The following is an 18,293-nucleotide window of genomic DNA, read 5'->3' as shown; positions in this document are numbered from 1 at the left end:
TTGTTTGTGAACTGGCTAGTGAATTCATTTATTATCATTGTACTTTGCAAATACAAAAATATAATGAGAACTGATACTATACAAATATAGTATTAAACAATACATTCATAGAAGTCTTCATCATAAAAGCATAGTGTTACATTGCACTAGGAGCGTTCTTTGTTCGATGAGATATATTATTGAATCCGGAAAAACACTTTTTGTGAATCTGGTATTTCTGCAGGTGAAGTACAGTAAACATAAACCAAATCATGTGTGTGTCCTTGGTACATCTTTGTGTGTGTGAGAGTTTTATTTGTAATGTCTGTGTTTGTGTGTGGGGTTTCTCAGGTCCAGGAAACCAAAGCAGAGCTGAGCGGCCTTGGAGACGGCATAGATGAGTTCCGTAGTGTCTGCAGGCAGCTTCACGTTTATCTACGTCAGTACCCACAATGCACTGCCATTCCATATGAGAATGAAGCTGACGCTCTCATGGACCGCTGGCTGGATGTGAGTTCAACTTAATTGTTATATTATATTTGAATTAATCCGTTGATCTGATCATTTAACTTTTTTTTCTAACACATTTTCTTTTTTGAATTTTTTTGTTTAGTTGATATCTTTCTGGGTTTCTTGCAGATAATTGTATTAAGAGTTTATTTCTTTCAGCATTTTTCAAGTGCTTACATTCATTGCAATATAAATTCATGCAGATATCAGAAAGAACGGATTCCCACCTTGAAAACCTCCACCTCAGTCTGACTCGGTGGGAAGGGGTCCTCCAGCTTGGATTGGAGGTGGACAGCTGGACTGCTGATAAACTAGCGGTATTTGCTCAGTCTCTGTCCTTTGAGACAGAGGAAGACATCTGCGCCTTGCAGGTAAAACTGTCTTACTCTTTCATTGCATGATAAACCTGTCTGGGTGGTCTTATTGGAAGTTGAAATGTTCTCTAGGTTTTTTTAATAGTTTCATTAAAAAAATCCTCATCTCCCTCTACCTGTCTCCAGAATGAGATTTTTACCCAGGAGGAGAATATGGAGCGTTTCAAGAGAAGAGCCTCTGAGATTCAGGCACTGCTTCAGAGCTCAGAGCCCCCACTGGAGCTGCAGGTACAGATATTTCAGGTGTTTCATGTTGAAATAGTATTTCTAGGAGGATCAAAAATAGCCTGGCGAGACCAGCCTGATCTTGCAGGGCTCGCGTTTTGACCTGACATCGGTCCCTTACAGTGGAAGGCAGCTTTGGATTTGAACTGAAAACTTAAAGAACCGATCAGGGGCGGCCTTCTACTATCGGATGCATAGTGGGGAGGGCCCGGTCTGACTGGAGGCTAGATTGACCAATCAGGGGCTGGCTTACACTAATGGACAGCGCCGAGTTCCTTCCCACGGAGATCAGAGAAAGGCCAGACTGATCTACGGGAGAGAAACAAATGTGAAGAACAGGCTGGTCTCACCAGGTCATATTAAATAAATTTCATGAGTATAGTGAACTCCAGCCTAGTTCAACTTTTTAGTTTTATAACCTTGTTTAGTACACAACAACTTTTTTCTTTTTCTAGCTGGGAAATAACGAACATTATGCATGTTTTATACAGTATTTTCTGTCCATTATTGCAAATCTGGTTATACGTTTATTTTTTGAATGCCACCCAATGAAACACATTCACAAAGGTTCCGTATTCTGTCAGTAGTCTGTCATACGGAGTTACTACAGGCTCTTGATTGATTTGTGTTGCGTTTAGGTTGTGGAGACCCAGATGAGGAAGAAGATAGAGCAGCTGAGGGAGCTTGTGTCTGAAGCTGAAGATGTTTACACGCAGACGGTGGCTGCAAAGGGACAAATTGCTGCTAGGATGGCTGAATGCTTCGACTCCCTCCAGAAGATTCAGGACTCCCTCCGCACTCTTGCTGGTTCAGATGTTACAACAGTCCTTGCCAAACTTAAGGTAAGTGCTTAAATGATCCGCTAACTTTCCATTTTAGTAAGCAGCCTAGGTTCTCACAGTATACAGGTGTGTTGCTACGGTAGGGCCCTTTGTTAACATACCCTTTGTTTACATACCATTTAACAGAGCCTAGGTTGTGTATTAACACCAGATATTTATTTTTAGCTTACACACAGTTCAAACAGGTAGCAGATCGTGAGGAAATATTCACTGATTTTGACAAGCGTTCTCAAGGAACACTGACTCATAAACACATAAAATATATGTAAAAAAAAAAGCACATACACACTGGAAAGAATGGCCTGAATGCAACATAGATTGCATCAATTTGTACCAGAAATGTTTATTATTTGTACAAAGAGAATTTGGTTTTGTTTTATAAACTTGGCACTTGTAGTGCAAGTGTACCGATACACTTGTGATTATACTCTTCAAAAATGTTTAACTAAAATTTGACAACAAAGTGAGTTTTCATGTACATGTTTGAGGTGTCCAAATTTAAGTAGACATTGATGCTATTCACTGACTCTTAGTTATTATTCTCTACAGGATGTCCTGTTATCCCTCCAGACCCAGGAGGAGCAGGCAGAGAGTGTGCTGGAGGACCTGCGTGTTGTGGCCTCCATAGCCAGTCCACTGAGCCTACACAGTCTGTCTGAGGACGGGCTTCAGGTGCAGGAGACTGTCAGACACACCCATCAGCTCTACTCCCAGGTGGAAGAACAGACAGAGAGGAATATACAGGCTTTAGACAGGTAAGCAGGCATCAATTCAACTGTCATGTATTGTGTAGGATATAGATACAGCAGTGAAAATGAGGACAACGTACACACATCATTGAAAATGACATGCAACAGTTACACATTACAATAAGGGCATGACACAGCTGCTGGGCCAGTATTTCTGGAGCTTATTCAGATGATTCTTCCTCGTTCATCATTCAGCTGTGTTTCAAAGGTTGTCCTCAGGGGATCTCTCAGGGAAATTAAGCGGGCAAACCAGACTTTACCTGACGGACCATAGTAGCTAATTAGTCTAATTTAAGGGAACAGTTGTGTTCAGTTAAGTATGAAGGATGCCTTTAAGTTGCATCCCAAAAGTTCTGTGTTAATCTGTAATATCAATTTTAAAATGTGTGATTCCATTGTTTAGTCTGAATACTCTTTTCAAGAAATACATTATATGTGCTTTGTCTTTAGAATCAGAGTACTTTATCTATACCTACATTTAATTTAAAGGATAAGGTTGGCGGTGAGGTTTTTGTCAACAAATTCCATTAAAAATACAAACAGAAGTAAATGGTGAATTTGTTGGGACACTGTTCATAGCTGCCCATACTGTGCCTAAATACTGAATTGAACAAGGAGTGGGAATACGTAAGCTTCGGCTTCCTCTCACTCCTTTTTCGGACATAGACGATACATTTATTTTATAAATATGGTTTATGACACTTTATAATTATTGTTGTTTCGTGTTATGTGTATTTGTATGATGTGTCATACTTGCTTTTTGTATTTTATTTTGAAATAAAGACAAAATTTAATTAAATTAAATTAAATGTATTGTTGATACTGTGCATGTGTTGTGTGCATGCATGCATTTATACTCTATGTCCATGTCTTGTAGGCTGCAAAGGGAGAGCGAGCATTTGGAACTATGGTTGCATACTGTGGAGGAAAAAGCCGCTAAAGAGGAGGATGTTAGTCTCCTGAAAGAGGAAGCACGTCAGCAAAGGTATACACTGTTTTTTTTCATTTGAGATGACAATAGGGGAACTGCTGTAGTTAATAGAATATCTCCTCACGATCCGCTACCTGTCCTTACTGTGAATGTGATGAAAAGACATCCAGTCTTAATACACAGCCTAGGCTCTGTAAACAAAGGGACCCACATAGCAACATGCCCGTTTGCAGAGCCTTTATTGTGTAAATACACCAGATTTCTGTTCAGCGTGTGCACAGTACACACAGGTATCAAATCTTGAGGAGATATTCAATGATTTTGACAGTGATTTGACGAGAAGGTTTTGCCCAGAATCACTGACTCCACTTTCAAGTGTCACTCCAAGTTGGCTGATGCAGAGGCTCTATCATCCAACACATTGTTTTAATATGAACATGTATTCATTGTAGCTGCATTTCTTATTGTGTTGTCTTTGTATACACCCTGAATAAGCTGCAGGTTGTGGCCTGTTCCTCCCTCTCTGCTTGTTTAACATGTTAGAACTTCTTTGGTAACCTTTCCCTTTCCCACACAAAGTTAATGGTTTCGTCCCCCCCACCCCCTCATTGACATTTGAAATGTGTCATTAAAGACGTAATTGAGTATCAACTCTTTGCATACTGAATCCCTGCAGGGTGAAGACAGAGGCCCTCAACCAGCTCGTATCATCTTTACAAGGCAGCACACTTCAACAGTGTGATGTGGTGGAAAAGAGTAAAAAACTGCTTGAAAGATACCACGACTTTCACACCAACGTAATGCACAAGTACAAGGAGTCCACTCAATCCATGGTTGGAGATCTGACACAAATTGATGGCTCTCCACTTGGTGCAGAATCCAGTGTCCAAAGTCTTTCAGAGCAGGAGCTTCACCCCACTAAAGTAAGAATACATTACCCACTCTGACTGAGCTGCTCAATTTCTTTACATATCTGACTGATTTTATCCTGACAGACTTAAAGGTGGAGCCAGTGATTCTGGATAAGGCTTGTTGTCAAAATCACCTTTTTGTTAAAATCAGTGAATAATGGGGGCCACAGTAGCTAGCAACATGCCCTTTTACAGAGCCTTGGCTGTGTATCAGTGCACACACAATAGTTAACAGAGGTTTTATCTAAGAGCGTATACTCCTTCATTCCTTCAGTCTGAATCACACGTGAGCCGAGTACAGTAGTGGGCAGTGTCATAGAAGGGTGTGCTCACACAGATTTGTTGTTTGTACATGTTCTTTAATAAGGAGAGTTGATTTTGTTTTTGTAGAACAAACTTTGAATTGGCAGATTTGTATGCACAGATAAAGAAAGACAAAAAAGAAAAGACAGAGTGATTAGATTGTAGAGTAAATTGCTAAATAATTTATCTTGAAACAATACATTTCAGGCCGTGTCAAATGCATCAGTAGAGGGGCAGGCTACCATTAAGAAAACACAGGAGGAGGCGGCGGCAGTTCAGCCTCATAACAGGTGAGTAGATCCAACATATGACTTAATCTGAATTTGGGCAACATGGTGTTTCTTGTGAGGTGAAATTGTAGTAGAATTGCATGAAGAAAACAAGTTCTGTTATTCTTTATTTTGCTACTCCTCAGTGATGGACTAGCTGATAAAGAGCTGATGTCCTCCTACCGGGCCCAGAGAGAGGAGGCCTGCAGCAGAGTGCAGGAGCTGCAGCGAACAACTGCCCAGCTTCCCTCTGTATTCCCCTGGCCTGGAATAGCTGAACGCAGACAGACCGGCCTTCTAGTCCGTCAACTGCAGGATGAGACTGAATCCCTGCAGTTGACTGTCACTAGCCTGGACCAACAGAGGAGGGAGCTGGACCAAAGAACCAGCGTCAAAAACTGGAAGGGTTCTTCATTGGATGAGTTGAAGACCTGTTGCTCATCGCTGACGGCAGAGCTGAAGGTAAAAGTAATCATGGTCAAGTCGTTAACATGGACTAGTACAGTCAGGGGTAATTGTACCGTAGTTCTGCAGCTTGTGCATGAAAACATTGCTTATTTGGAAAACATTTATATATAAATAAAAAATATATATTTTTGTTGATTATAGGTCAATCACCAACATAATTGAATTACAGATTAGGGTGATGCTGATTTTCAAAGGCAAGTTCATTTATATAGCACAAAACAATTCAAAGCGCTTTATTGGGGCATAAAAATACAACAACTAAAAGAATAAAATGTCCCAAGTTCTGACACTCAAAGTGGTAGTAGTAGAAATGCAAGCATGAGTGACTACCAAAACATCGACAAACAGTTTTTACTTAATGTAGTTTGAATGTTAACTTTAAAATCACGGGTAACAACCAGTTTATTATGATCACAATAAGTCGCTGAAACGATATACGGTATAAGCTCTCTGACTTTGGCTTGGTCTGTCTGAAATGTCCACAGGGTGTGTGTTCCCGCCTGGAGGAAGGTGTGTGTAATGAGGAACATTTGGGCCAGTTACTGCGGGACTGTCAACACAAATTGACATCTGTGGAGGAGAGGATGTCAGCCTGCCAAGACCACAAACAAAGCTCAGCTGATTTACCGGCGTTGGAGGTGAGGACCGTGAAGCGAACTGACCCAGTGAATCATGTACAACCTCTAGCAGGCTCCAATTGTATTTATTCATTTCACTGTCCTTCTGCATTAAAGGTGTAGTCCGCGATTCTGGAGAATGCTTGTTTTCAAAATCAACATTGAATATCTCCTCACTATCCGCAACTGTCCGTACTGTGTGTGGGCTGTGTCGTGGAATTGAAATATCAACCTTTTAAAAGATGAGAATTAGGCAATTAATACCAGATGACACAATGTTTAAATACAAAATAAACAGATCTTTAATGTTTGCAAACATGAGTCAAGACAACAATACAGCAATGGGATTGTAATGAAATGACTGAAGAATGCAGTCATTCTCCAGAAGTTATAGTGAGAATTGGAATAGTGAGACATAACAACATACGTTGGCGCGACCTAGTCTCCGGTACATACTATCTTAGTTATAACAATCTGACTTTTCTTACGCAAGACTAAGGTCAGAAATGTTTGGTCTAGTGTATGAAGATTCACAATTTAGGACAATACAATATTCTATAAATATATTTCATATATTCACAGAATATTAATTTCCATAACAGCTGAAAAAAAGAATCTGGTGTAAATACACTGCCTAGGCTCTGTGAACTGGTATACATAAACAAAGTGTATAAAGACAAATGACGCCCACCATAGCTAGCAACATTGCCGTTTAAAGAGCCTAGGCTTTGTATTAACACTGTTTCTTTTCTCCAGGACACACAGCACAGACAGGTTACGGATCATTAGGAGATATTCACTGATTTTGACAAAGTGAGACTGTGAGAATCGCTAACTCCACCTATTAATACCATGTAAAAGAGCATTTTCATGTGATTATTTCTCTCTCTCTCCACTTTTCAGGCTCTGCAACAAGAAATGCCAGAAATAGAAAAAGACCTATTACAAATTGTCACACTCAAGGACTCTATCGTGGCAAGTTCCACGGCCAATGCCCAGGCCAGCCTATTAAAGGAAGTCACCAACCTCCAAAACCACAAGGGGGCACTAGACAATAGCATCAGAGACAATCTGGCACTGATCACTGAAAACGCCAACCCGAGAAATCAACATGTAAAGGAAGAGGTCACCTGTGTGCAGTCAGCACTGAAAGACCTGGCTGAAAAGTTTGGAAGTCTGCCTGGCATCCGAGACGATGTCATTCAGCTCAAACAGCAGTGGTACACGATACAGGTGTTGTTTAAAGATCCAATGAAATGTTGCTTTATCGCTGAATAGCCACATATAACAAGTAGTGCACGCTTTACATAATTGTCCATCTGTCCAAACTAAACACACTCACACATAGAATCATTTACTTTTCCCTCAGGATCTTGATACCAGTTTGACAGAGTTGACTGCGAGAGTTAACAGCTTGCAGAAGACCGTCACACAAGAAACGCTTCCTGCAGATGTCATGTTGACAGTTGATGAAGTCGCTAAAGACCTTGACAGGTATTTCATTCTTTTTCCCCATTCCCTCATTTGAAATCAGAAAAGTAATACTCCTCAGAATGAATTATCATCTAAATTTGTTTTTACAAGATGCACAAATACATTTACAGTATTTTAAAGTTACTGTATGTAGCATTTTGAAACCAATTGTTTTAATGTTAAGACAATCGTGTAATAACAATAATAGCAGGGCAGATCTATCAGGGAAAATCACATTTCTTTACATAGACGTTATACCTTTTCATAGAGCTATACGGACCTACAACAAGCACAGATTGATAATTATGACACAATTTCATTTGTTCCAAAAGAATACAAAAAAAAAAATTAACAGTTATACCTTGAAAAGGGGTTGAACATTTGCTCAAACTCATTGTTTGTTCTCTCTCTCTCTCTCTCTCTGTCTCTCTCTGTCTCTCTCTCTCCCGCCTTCCTTCTTGTTCTCACTGTAGCCTCAGGTCCATGTCTGTACAGAAGAAGCAGGAGTGTGCAGACAACACTGCTGACAGGGTGAGTCAGGCCACCAGCACACTGCAGAAGTGGAGCCAAACAGTACAAACTGAACCGTCATCACCCAGCCAGGTAAAACCACAAATGTGTTTATCCATCTATCAATCCATCTATTAAAAACCACAATGCATTGCCTGTTTTTTCTTGTGTCATTTATTTTGTGAATTTAAACAGTTCTTTAAACTTATTGAATAATGTTCCTATGAAAACTATAGAATGCCCCACATTGATTCCAACTGACCAAGCAATCTATATCTAGTAGCATGGAACTGAACCCCATGATTTTTCTACCAAGCAGGACTTTAACGTTCTTTAAAAAGGCCAAAGCTACATTCTCTCATAAATAATACTTGGTACAATGGTACATGGTGAACATAATAGATGGTTGATGTTGTCAAAGGTTTGCTTTTTGGCATTGCTAAAGATTATAAACATGTTGTGACTCATTTTTCCATCAGCCGTGCCATCTGCCACTGCCAGTCACTCTGATTTGAACTCCAGCTGTTCTGTTCCTGCCATCCTTTCCATTTGATAATGTACAATAATGACAACCAATGTCTATGAAATAATTTGAAAACCATTGACTAACAGTGAAATACAAAATGATGCTTGCTTATCAACAACAAGCAAATATTTGGAGTTCGAAATATAGCTCAAATACAGTATATACTAAAAAATACAACACAGACTGGCTGAGCACATTTCCAGATGAGAAAAATACTAAACTTTCAGAGCACTACTTGTGCTAATGCCTGCACCACCACAAAATATGTCCCTTGTCTTAATTATTGCAAATAAAAGATACTTTAGACTTCATTGTCCCCAAGGGGAAATTCTTTTTCACATCACAGTACAGTTATGGGCCAAACGCCGACATACATACTTTACCTGTAAACATGTATATCTGTCTGTGCTCTCATAGACAGCTGTGGATGAGGGTTTGCAGCTTCAACAAGCTCTTCAGGAAGTGCTCTCGGAAAGAGATTTTCTTCTAAGCTGTCTGGGAAAGAACTCAACCAAGAAGTTGAAGAAACGAGCTTCCAATGCCCTCAGTGAAAGCACATCTGCACTCAAAACCTTATCTAAGTGCATGGTGAGTCTCCCCTCAGTCACAGAATTGTACCACCTAATGTAATAATGATGAGAATGTATGATTTTGTGGTTAATATGTATGTTCAACAGGTTTCACAGGTCAGTGAAGGTCAAAGTCCATTACCATGTGCGGAAATGCCAGACGTTATCGAATCAGACACTCAACAAGAACCCCAACAGTTACCATCAACTCCACCAAAAATAAACTTGAAGACTCATTTCGACACTGGCACATTAAACGCTGATGACAATCCTTTCAGTAGCAAGCATGGGACACTTTTTGGAAACAACACAGAGCTTGTAATGTCAAACTCTCTTTCTACACTGAACAAGAGTTCAATAGCTCCACAAGGGAACCCTGAACCATTGCAGGAAGACATTACCTCAGCCCAAGAGTCCAAATTAACAAGTACCTCTGAAAATGTGTCTCAACTTCTAGCAGGACAGTCAGAGACATGTAAGGCAGTCACAGATGCTCAAGACCTAGATAACAAACGTCCAGACATCAGTGTAACCCCCAAGAAAGAGTTTTCAATAGTATTGGACACTAAGAAAAAAACTGAAAAAGTAGGTCCAGATGTCCAGAAATGTTCTCAGACAGCAACACAGTGTGATGCAAAGCCTGCAGACGTTTCAAGTCAAGGATTGACTAAGAAGAAATCCGAACTCTTTACAACATTGATCAGTCCCCAAAGGAACAAAACAGACTTAAAAAAAAGCCTTCATCAAGCAGCACAGTCAGAGACATTAAAGGCTTTAATTGAGGCTCAAGGAAATGAGAATTACTGCGAGGGTGTAGGTATGAAACAAGATAAAGTGTATACGATAGTGTTGGACGTGGAGCTACCTGACTTCCGAGCTGAGCTTAGTGACGCAAAGCCCACAGACATTTCAAGTTTAACTGAGAAGAAATCTAGTGTCAATACAACATTAGTCGGTCCAGAATCAGATAAAACAGCCTTATTGAATGATGCACCAAACAAGTCTCGAGCGGCGGACACACTGCCAGTCAACACAGTGGAGTTAACGGGTACAAAATCTGACAAGGGAAAATCTACAGGTGCCAATGTATCATGCAAAGATAACTCAGGAACCCATGAATTAATTCACAATGAGGTGTTGAATTCCGCAAAATCACAAGGCACTGTAGCTCAACGGCAGCTCACTGGTGTATCGGCAGAAGAAACAACATTTACGGATGTTGAACAACAGAAAACGGTGGATCTCCGTCAAGCAAGTGCCTCCGATCGCCCGGAGTCCCAAATTGTAAAAGTTCCAGAAAGACAAGACAAAAATACGCTGTCAATAGATGAAGGTGACTTGAAGGAGCCTGCATCTTTGGAGATCACAGAGGACACACAAAGACAGGTGTTGTATCATAAAATATACTCTCACATGTTTGTACTTTATTTCTTGAACCACCCTTCCTGATAGATAAACCTGTCTTTTCATGCAGCAGCTCCTGACTCTTTTACATTGTGACCCTTCAAAACAAAGCAATGTCAACTTGTGACCTTATTTACACTATGCTTGTGACCTTCCTCCCATGTTGCGGATGTCTACCACTGGTGAACTGTTTGAATTATTGAATAAGTCTAAAGGTATCAAATTATGCGATACATCACAAAAACAACCAAAGATAGGAGGAGAGTCTGAAAAAGTATCCTGTTTATCATTTTGCGACTCCTCAAATGTCTCCCCAAGGTTGGGAACTACTGTATTAACATGATACTGTAACCCTATAATTATCCCGATTGCTAGTGTAGCATGCTGGGTGGGCAGCTACTCTTGGGTAAAAGACTTGAAAGTGACTCTGTAGGACTCCCCAGACGTGATTACATAAACCCTTTTATATAAATGATATGAAATCAGAGCCATCGATCACCAATATGATGCTGTTTGTTTAATGACATTAACAGCTTGATGATTAGATAATGATCAATACTACTGTGCAGAATGCAGTTATACAAATTAAGACTGACACAATGACAGGTTTCTGCTCAAACAGTTAACATCTGCACCTCTGTGAATATGGATATGTGTATGTAAGAAATCCTGAAATATTTAGGTGTTTTGGGGTGCATTTCTGCCTACAATAGTAGCAGTGCATATTGGAGAGGTGATTTGGATTTTAATTTGAACAAACAGTGGTCAAAGGCTTGTCAGCCCTGCTGGCAGAAGACCAAGGTGTCTCAGCTAAATCCACAGTCCTTACTTTCCTTAATAGCACTTATCAAGCAGGCTCGTCTTTGACATTTATAAATTATTATTCTGTCCTTATCTTTATTCATGTTCAAGAAGGTGTGTGTTGAAAAGTAGGTTTATCTGACATTTTGTGAATTTTATTTTATTCTTAATTCATTCCTAAAATTACCAAGAACTTCTTTCCCTCCCACCATTTGGCATTTAAATGTTATTCAGTAGAAAGAAAAGTGCTTTTCTCCTGACAAAGTAAAAAAATCTGTTGCACAAAATTACTTCTAAACAGTATATAATAAAACAAATGAAGCACTACCAAATTAAATGCTGAAAAGTGAAAACAAACCAATCTAATCTTTACTAAATAACTAACTTTTCTTTAAATGAAAAAAAAAATGGAAAAATGATGTAATTTGAGGATCCACCACTAGCTAAGCCTGAGGATTGGATATGATTTATGAATGCAAAAAGGGCAAAAGTCAAGATGACAAGGCAGAAATATGGTACTACAGATGGCTAGGCCTGCACTGACATGTGGAGAAGGGAAAAAACACAGATTACTACTTTCCTGTCTGCGCCTAAACCTTTTTGTTTGGCATTTTATTTCATCAGGGGACCACTTAAAACTAATGCTGGTGATGCTTGCACTTCCTCACTGCGTCACAAAGCCGATTTACCACAATGTTCTCATGCAGAGCTTTTCAGTTAATAAATCTGTTTTGATATTACCAACAGTCCTCAAAGGAATTTAGGAATATCTCACTAAGATGTCCTGTAATTACTGTGGATAATGACAGTGTAGGTTACTCTCCGCAGATAGCTGACATTTGTGTCGAGGGATTATTGTGGAATGTCATTTTTAATTCAAACCCCTAGTATGAAAGGCTTGTTTTATACTTAAACTTCTAGAAAAAAGTGGTACTTTCATCATGTTCAACTTAAAATTGGTACATACACGCACCTTAATGTGTCTGCCCTTTTTGAGAGAAGAATAACTAAGTAAAACTTGACTTAAACAGTACAATATATACTATAATAAACTATATTCACTTTGTAGTGTTTTTTCTTAAAGTAAATCATAAATCCTCTCCTCCGCTCTACCAGGTGTGGACATGATTCACACCTGGATCATGTCCAAAATGTTTTAAAAGACACCTCCCTGTTTTTAATAATAGTAGCGTAGCCGTTCGTGCCGTGTGAAGGTATTCCCCATGTCTCGCAAAATCATAACAGATCAATTATTTCCCTTAATGAAGCAAGGGAGGCAACCCTTTATAGATGAAAAGATCTCCCTCAGGGCAGAATGCTCCTTATTCAAGCGCATTCTTGAGATAACTGTGCTCTAACTCTCTAGGCCAAACTCAACATAGCAACATTTACCACTGTAGTGCAGGGAAAGAGCAGGAAACACTGTTATTATCTGGGGACAAACACTGGGGGGGTGGGTGGGAAGGAGGCTATCATGTGTCAACACACTTTGCCTTCTGTGTACGTATAGCCTCAGATCCAACAAAGCATGGAGACTGAGAGGACAGCGTTGGCGTTCCCAGCTTCCCCGCAGGCCAGGGAGACAGCAGGTGGAACCCCAGAGTCTTGCACACACAGGTCCACCATGCAGGATGTTTTGTCCGGGATCCAGAGCTTGGTGGAAAGAAGTAACATCATAAACGTGAGTATCAACAGGTTTTAATGAAAAAGAAAACTGTTGTATGAGTTATCTCCCGTAGACTTGAAAAACATGTGGCTGTGGGTTAATAAATGGATGTGCTATTATCTGAACTTAAAGGTGGAGTCAGTGATTTTAGAGAATGCTTGTTAAAAAAACTTTTTGGCAAAATCAGTGAATATCTCCTCATGATCTGCTACCTGGCCATACTGTGTGTGTGTGTGTGTGTGCCGAAAAAATCCAGTGTAAATAAATACACAGCCTATGCTCTGTAAAGGGCATGTTGCTAGCTACGGTGGGCCCTCTTTGTTTACGTACCGGTTTACAGGGCCTAGGCTGTGTATTAACACCAGATTGTTTTTGCAGAGCACACACCGTAAGGACAGGTGGTGGATTGTGAGGGGATATTCACTTATTTTGTCGAAAGTGATTTTTCAAACGTTTTCCGTATCGCCTTTATCTTTTAGAGTGTGTATAAAAAGTTACATTTTGAGATGTCATTCTGATTTGTTTCTCTAGTTGAATATATGCAGTATATGTTTGATAGGCATTGAAATTAAAATCATTGTCACGGCATTGGAGTTTTTTTCATTTTAAGTAGAACTGCATAGCTTTAAGTGTCCGGAAAAGGGCCGGAGGTCAATTATAGATATGTTAAACAGTGAACAGATAAGAGTAGCAGTGTTATTGATGGATGTTTGTTCAAGAGAGATGCTGCAGACAGCAAAGGTCCACAGGAAATACTTTTGAGATATAATGATTTCATGCAGGGTTGGTCTAATTACTCACAGAACAGTCTGTGATTTGCCCTGCCCCAGTTTGACTGGCCTGATGCCAAATGTGACGTTGTTCCATTTTGAAATACGTTACCTTTAAAAAGGAACAAACTGAAATATACAAACCAAGCAAACAAAGCTTGAAAGAAAGGATTTATTGTTTTTCTTTTGTTATGCACTTGATAACTACTAAACAAGTCCTTTGATGGTGTTAATTTGTTGTTATTTGTAGACAGGAACACAGGAAACTGTAATGATACCCTTGTTTGATTCGATTTTTTACTACTTGTTTTTTATTCTCCTACGTTATTTACATTGTGGTCATGAAGAGGAAACATGGTTGATTAATCCATTATTCATTTGACAATTAATTAAGCGATTATCAAAATAGTTGCTGATTCAATTTTCAAGTATTAATATCAAAATATTACTTGTTCCAGCTTCTCAAATGTGATAATTTGTCTGTATTTCACCATCTATATGATAGTACATTTTTGTTGTTATTGTGTTTTAGAGGACACCACACATCGATTTAAATTGGTACCTAAAATCCTCGCCCAGTGAATCAGAGATTCTGTTGGAACGAACTGTTCAAAGAATTCTGGCATGTCGTTATAAACCAGCACAACTCGATGTCAATGCAATGGCCAAGCAGCTGCAGGAGGCAGAGGTATGTATTTCTGTTTAGCCCTTTTCTTTTGTTATGACACATGTACTTTGCACCAACTTCTGAACTTCGAAAGAGCTTAATATTGACCTTTTACTTCTAAATAAAGTAAATGAAATCTATCGAACACATCAAATCGTTAAACTGATGTCTGTCCTGTCTACCGTAGGACTACAGGCGCTGTGTGCAAGAACAAGTGGCTACTTTGAAAAGCACGAGTACTGCTAGGATTTGTGATCCAGATGCCTTGAAAAGTGTTGAAGCAGAGTGGAGTGCTGCGCTGCTGGATGCTTCAGCAACAGTGCAGGTCAAAGCAGCACAGCTCGATCAGGTCAAACAATATCACAAACGAATGAAGGTCATCAGAGCTTTCCTGGAAGTTCTCACAACTGAGAAGGACAAAATGAGCTTGTTAGTAATCCTTTGATCTCGTTGACATATTTACAACATAATAGTTGTCGTTTTATGTAGCTGATACATTCATATTCTTTTGTTGTTATTTTTTCAGAAATACTTTGGGAAGCAGTGCCCTTCAAGCTAGCAAACTCCGTGCTCTTTTGCAAACCACGGTAAAGAAAAAAGACATGATGGAGGAGCTACTGCAGTTAAGTAGCCAATTGTCAGAACATTTGAGCGATGCTGAAAGTTCAGGAGCTCTTCTTGCCCAGATTGGAGATGTCCAAGAGGAATGGAGGCTTTTAGAAGGAAGTTTCAAACGAGCCCTGCAGCACTCCTCAAGCTCCACCACTCAATCCGCTTTTCTAATAAAAGAGGCCGAACAGCTTAAAGCCAAGCTTGAAGCTCTTCAGAATTGTAACTTTCAAAGCCACGACAGCAAAAGCGCTTTAGAATTTGTTAGTCTGACCACAGACCTGAAACTGTACAACCAGCTTTATCAGCACTTACAGTCCGAGTCAGACGCTCTTGTTCATTTGTCTTTAGGTCAAAAAGAGAAGGACAAGATCAAACGTCATCTTCAGGAGCTGTGGTCCTTTCTCAATGTCACCAAGAACAAGCTTGACACTTCCACATACAGCAGCGGTATCTCTTCCAGTAAGATCAGCAGGCATTTGCAAGAATTGATCATATGGGCCAAGCAGGCAGAAAACCACATATCCATTGGGAAAAAGTTAGCTTTATTCCCAGAGGAGGCGCGTATTCAGATTGTTGAGATGAAGAAGTCGCAGACTGATGTTTGGTCTAAAAGGTCCAGGATGCAAGCAGAAGTTGAGCAGATGAAAAGTGTTGCGACTGATATGAACAAGGAGGACGGTGAAACATTCAAGACCGTAGATGAGCTATATGAAGCCATTGGTGACAGTTTGGATCACGTCCTAGACACCATGAAGAAAAATCTAAAGGAGAGGGAGAAGCTGTTGTTCCAGCTTGCTAATATGGATGCCTGGCTAGCCGAAACACAGGCTAAAAGAGACCCCTGTGGCCATGTTGACAATGTTTCAAATGCTGACCTCGGAGAGCTGGAGAGCGAGCTGAGAACTCACAAATTAGCCACAACTGAGATAGAGAACCAACTAAAACTGGTGGAAGCAATGACAGAACATTGCAGGGAACTAGAGGAAGGGTTGAGCCCAGGAGAGGGCCGCTACCTTGTCAACAGAATCTCAGGCCTTTGGACAGAATTAGATGGATTGCTAGCTCTTGAGAAGGCAACCAGCTGGGACTTAGAGGAGCTGATTCATGAGCGGACCTCTTCAGATGAGGAGCTATCAACCATCCAGTCTAGTTTACAACAGATTTCTGCTGATTTGCTGCAGCAAAGCTTCCCTTTAAGAAAAGAAAGCCTTTCAACATTTGCACATTGGAAGCGCCTGCTAATGGAGCATCAGTTTCAGGTACAAGAGCTTCAGCACTGCCAGGAGGCCAAGCGAAGCTCCGTGCTGTGCACCATTGGGGAATTGCAAGACCAGTGCAAAACTCTTAGCACTAATGCCTTGGAGCATGAAAAATACCTGCACCTGAGGGAACAAATGGAGGAATCTAGAGACATTGCCAAAGAGCAAATTCAGCGGGCCAAAGATGAAACCATCAGTGTGGGTGAGAGGTTTGGACTATGCCAAACACTCTTGGTTGAAATTCCTTTGGTGAAGACGCAATGTCAAGAAGCAGCAGACCAACTGGAGGCCATAGCTCAGGAGTTGAACCCGTCTGAGCTTGATTCAGAGAGGCAGAGGATTCGCAACACTGTGAAAACTTTAGTTTCCCAAGAGGATTCTGTTGCAGACGATATCAAACAACTAGAGGCCAAGCTTCTGCTTAGTATGCATATGTCCTCTGAGCTTCCTGCCTCAATAGAGCTTTTCCAAAGGATAACACTTGAGCTGGAAGGTGCCGAACCAGTAAACCCAGATGAAAAAGCCATAGATATTGCCCTAAGAAGGTACTGGGTGATTTGGAGGAACATGGAGTCTGTTATTAGGGTGTTGGAAGGTCTAGCAACGAAGGAAAAAATCAACCTGGAGAACAATAAGGAACTTTTATCTCTGCTGGATGCAACCATTCAAGAGTGCCATTTAAGAATGGTAAGCTAACATGTTCAAGGTTTATCCTTACATTCTAAAGGTCACCTATTATGCAAAATGCACTTTTTCATGTTTTTTCAACATCAATATACACTCACCGGCCACTTCATTAGGTACAGCGCGTCAATTTTTTCTTAACACATGTAACTAATCAGCCAATCACATGGCAGAAACTGAATGCATTTAGGCATGTAGACCTGGAAAGGACAACTTATTGAAGTTAAAACAGAGCAACAGAATGGGGAAGAAAGGGGTTTTAAGTGATTTTGAACATGGCAATTTTGAGGGTGCCAGAAGGGCTGGTCTGAGTATTTCAGAAAATGCTGATCTTCTGGGATTTTCACACACAACCATCTCTAGGGTTTAAAGAGAATGGTCCGGAAAAGGAAAAATATCCAGTGAGTGGTAGTTGTGTGGACCAAAATGCCTTGTCAGAGGTCAGTGGAGGATAGGCAGATTGGTTTGAGATGATAGAAAGACAATAGTAACTCAAATAACCACTCGTTACAACCAGGGTATGCAGAATACCATCTCTGAACACACAACACGTCCAACTTTGAAGCAGATGGGCTACAGCAGCAGAAGACCCTACCGGGTGCCACTCCTGTCAGTTAAGAACAGGAAACTGAGGCTACAATTCACACAGGATCACCAACATTGGACAATAGAAGATTGGAAAAATCATACCTGGTCTGATGAGTCTCGATTTCAGTTGTGATATTCAGATGGCAGGTTCAGAATTTGGCGTAAACAACATGAAGTATGGATTCATCCTGTCGGCACCATCAACCATGCCATGTTCAAAGTCACTTAAACCCCCTTTCTTCCCCATTCTGATGCTCGGTTAGACTTCAGCAAGTTGTCTTGACCACGTCTACATGCCTAAATGCATTGAGTTGCTGCCATGTGATTGGCTTATTAGCTATTTCTTTTTATAAGCCATTGAACAGGTGTACCTAATAAAGTGGCCGGTGGGTGTAGGCCCCCAGTGTGACGATAGACTCCCAAAGTATGAGAAAAAACAATATTCTTCCCTTTTCTCCACCTTTCTGAAAACCTGTTTTCAAAAACCAGTCAGATGTATTCCCCTTATGACATCACAAGGGCAGAAGCCACGCACCTTTCCTATTGCCAATCTAACTTGGCACTACCTCCCCCTGTGATAAGCACA

At 40.4% G+C, this 18,293-nt stretch overlaps 1 protein-coding gene across 10 annotated transcripts in view; it reads left to right on the top strand.

Annotated features, from left to right (window-relative positions):
- The window catches only part of syne2a (spectrin repeat containing, nuclear envelope 2a), a 96,300-nt gene that overhangs the window by 24,140 nt on the left and 53,867 nt on the right, over positions 1-18,293 (top strand). For all 10 annotated transcript variants that reach the window (XM_080047861.1, XM_080047865.1, XM_080047862.1 and 7 more), the window contains exons 31-49: positions 331-489; positions 693-860; positions 990-1,091; positions 1,727-1,930; positions 2,480-2,685; positions 3,557-3,664; positions 4,287-4,533; positions 5,032-5,114; positions 5,240-5,555; positions 6,047-6,199; positions 7,082-7,411; positions 7,548-7,672; positions 8,125-8,254; positions 9,105-9,275; positions 9,365-10,642; positions 12,972-13,142; positions 14,430-14,585; positions 14,752-14,993; positions 15,091-17,122. In XM_080047861.1, the coding sequence (XP_079903987.1) occupies positions 331-489; positions 693-860; positions 990-1,091; positions 1,727-1,930; positions 2,480-2,685; positions 3,557-3,664; positions 4,287-4,533; positions 5,032-5,114; positions 5,240-5,555; positions 6,047-6,199; positions 7,082-7,411; positions 7,548-7,672; positions 8,125-8,254; positions 9,105-9,275; positions 9,365-10,642; positions 12,972-13,142; positions 14,430-14,585; positions 14,752-14,993; positions 15,091-17,122 (6,381 nt within the window). The remainder of the gene's footprint in view (positions 1-330; positions 490-692; positions 861-989; positions 1,092-1,726; positions 1,931-2,479; positions 2,686-3,556; positions 3,665-4,286; positions 4,534-5,031; positions 5,115-5,239; positions 5,556-6,046; positions 6,200-7,081; positions 7,412-7,547; positions 7,673-8,124; positions 8,255-9,104; positions 9,276-9,364; positions 10,643-12,971; positions 13,143-14,429; positions 14,586-14,751; positions 14,994-15,090; positions 17,123-18,293) is intronic.

Source organism: Ammodytes marinus (assembly GCF_949987685.1).
Source record: "Ammodytes marinus genome assembly, chromosome: 19".
NCBI lineage: Eukaryota > Metazoa > Chordata > Actinopteri > Uranoscopiformes > Ammodytidae > Ammodytes > Ammodytes marinus.
The sequence above is the reverse complement of the archived record's forward strand: the minus strand, read 5'-3'. Positions and strand labels throughout refer to the sequence as shown.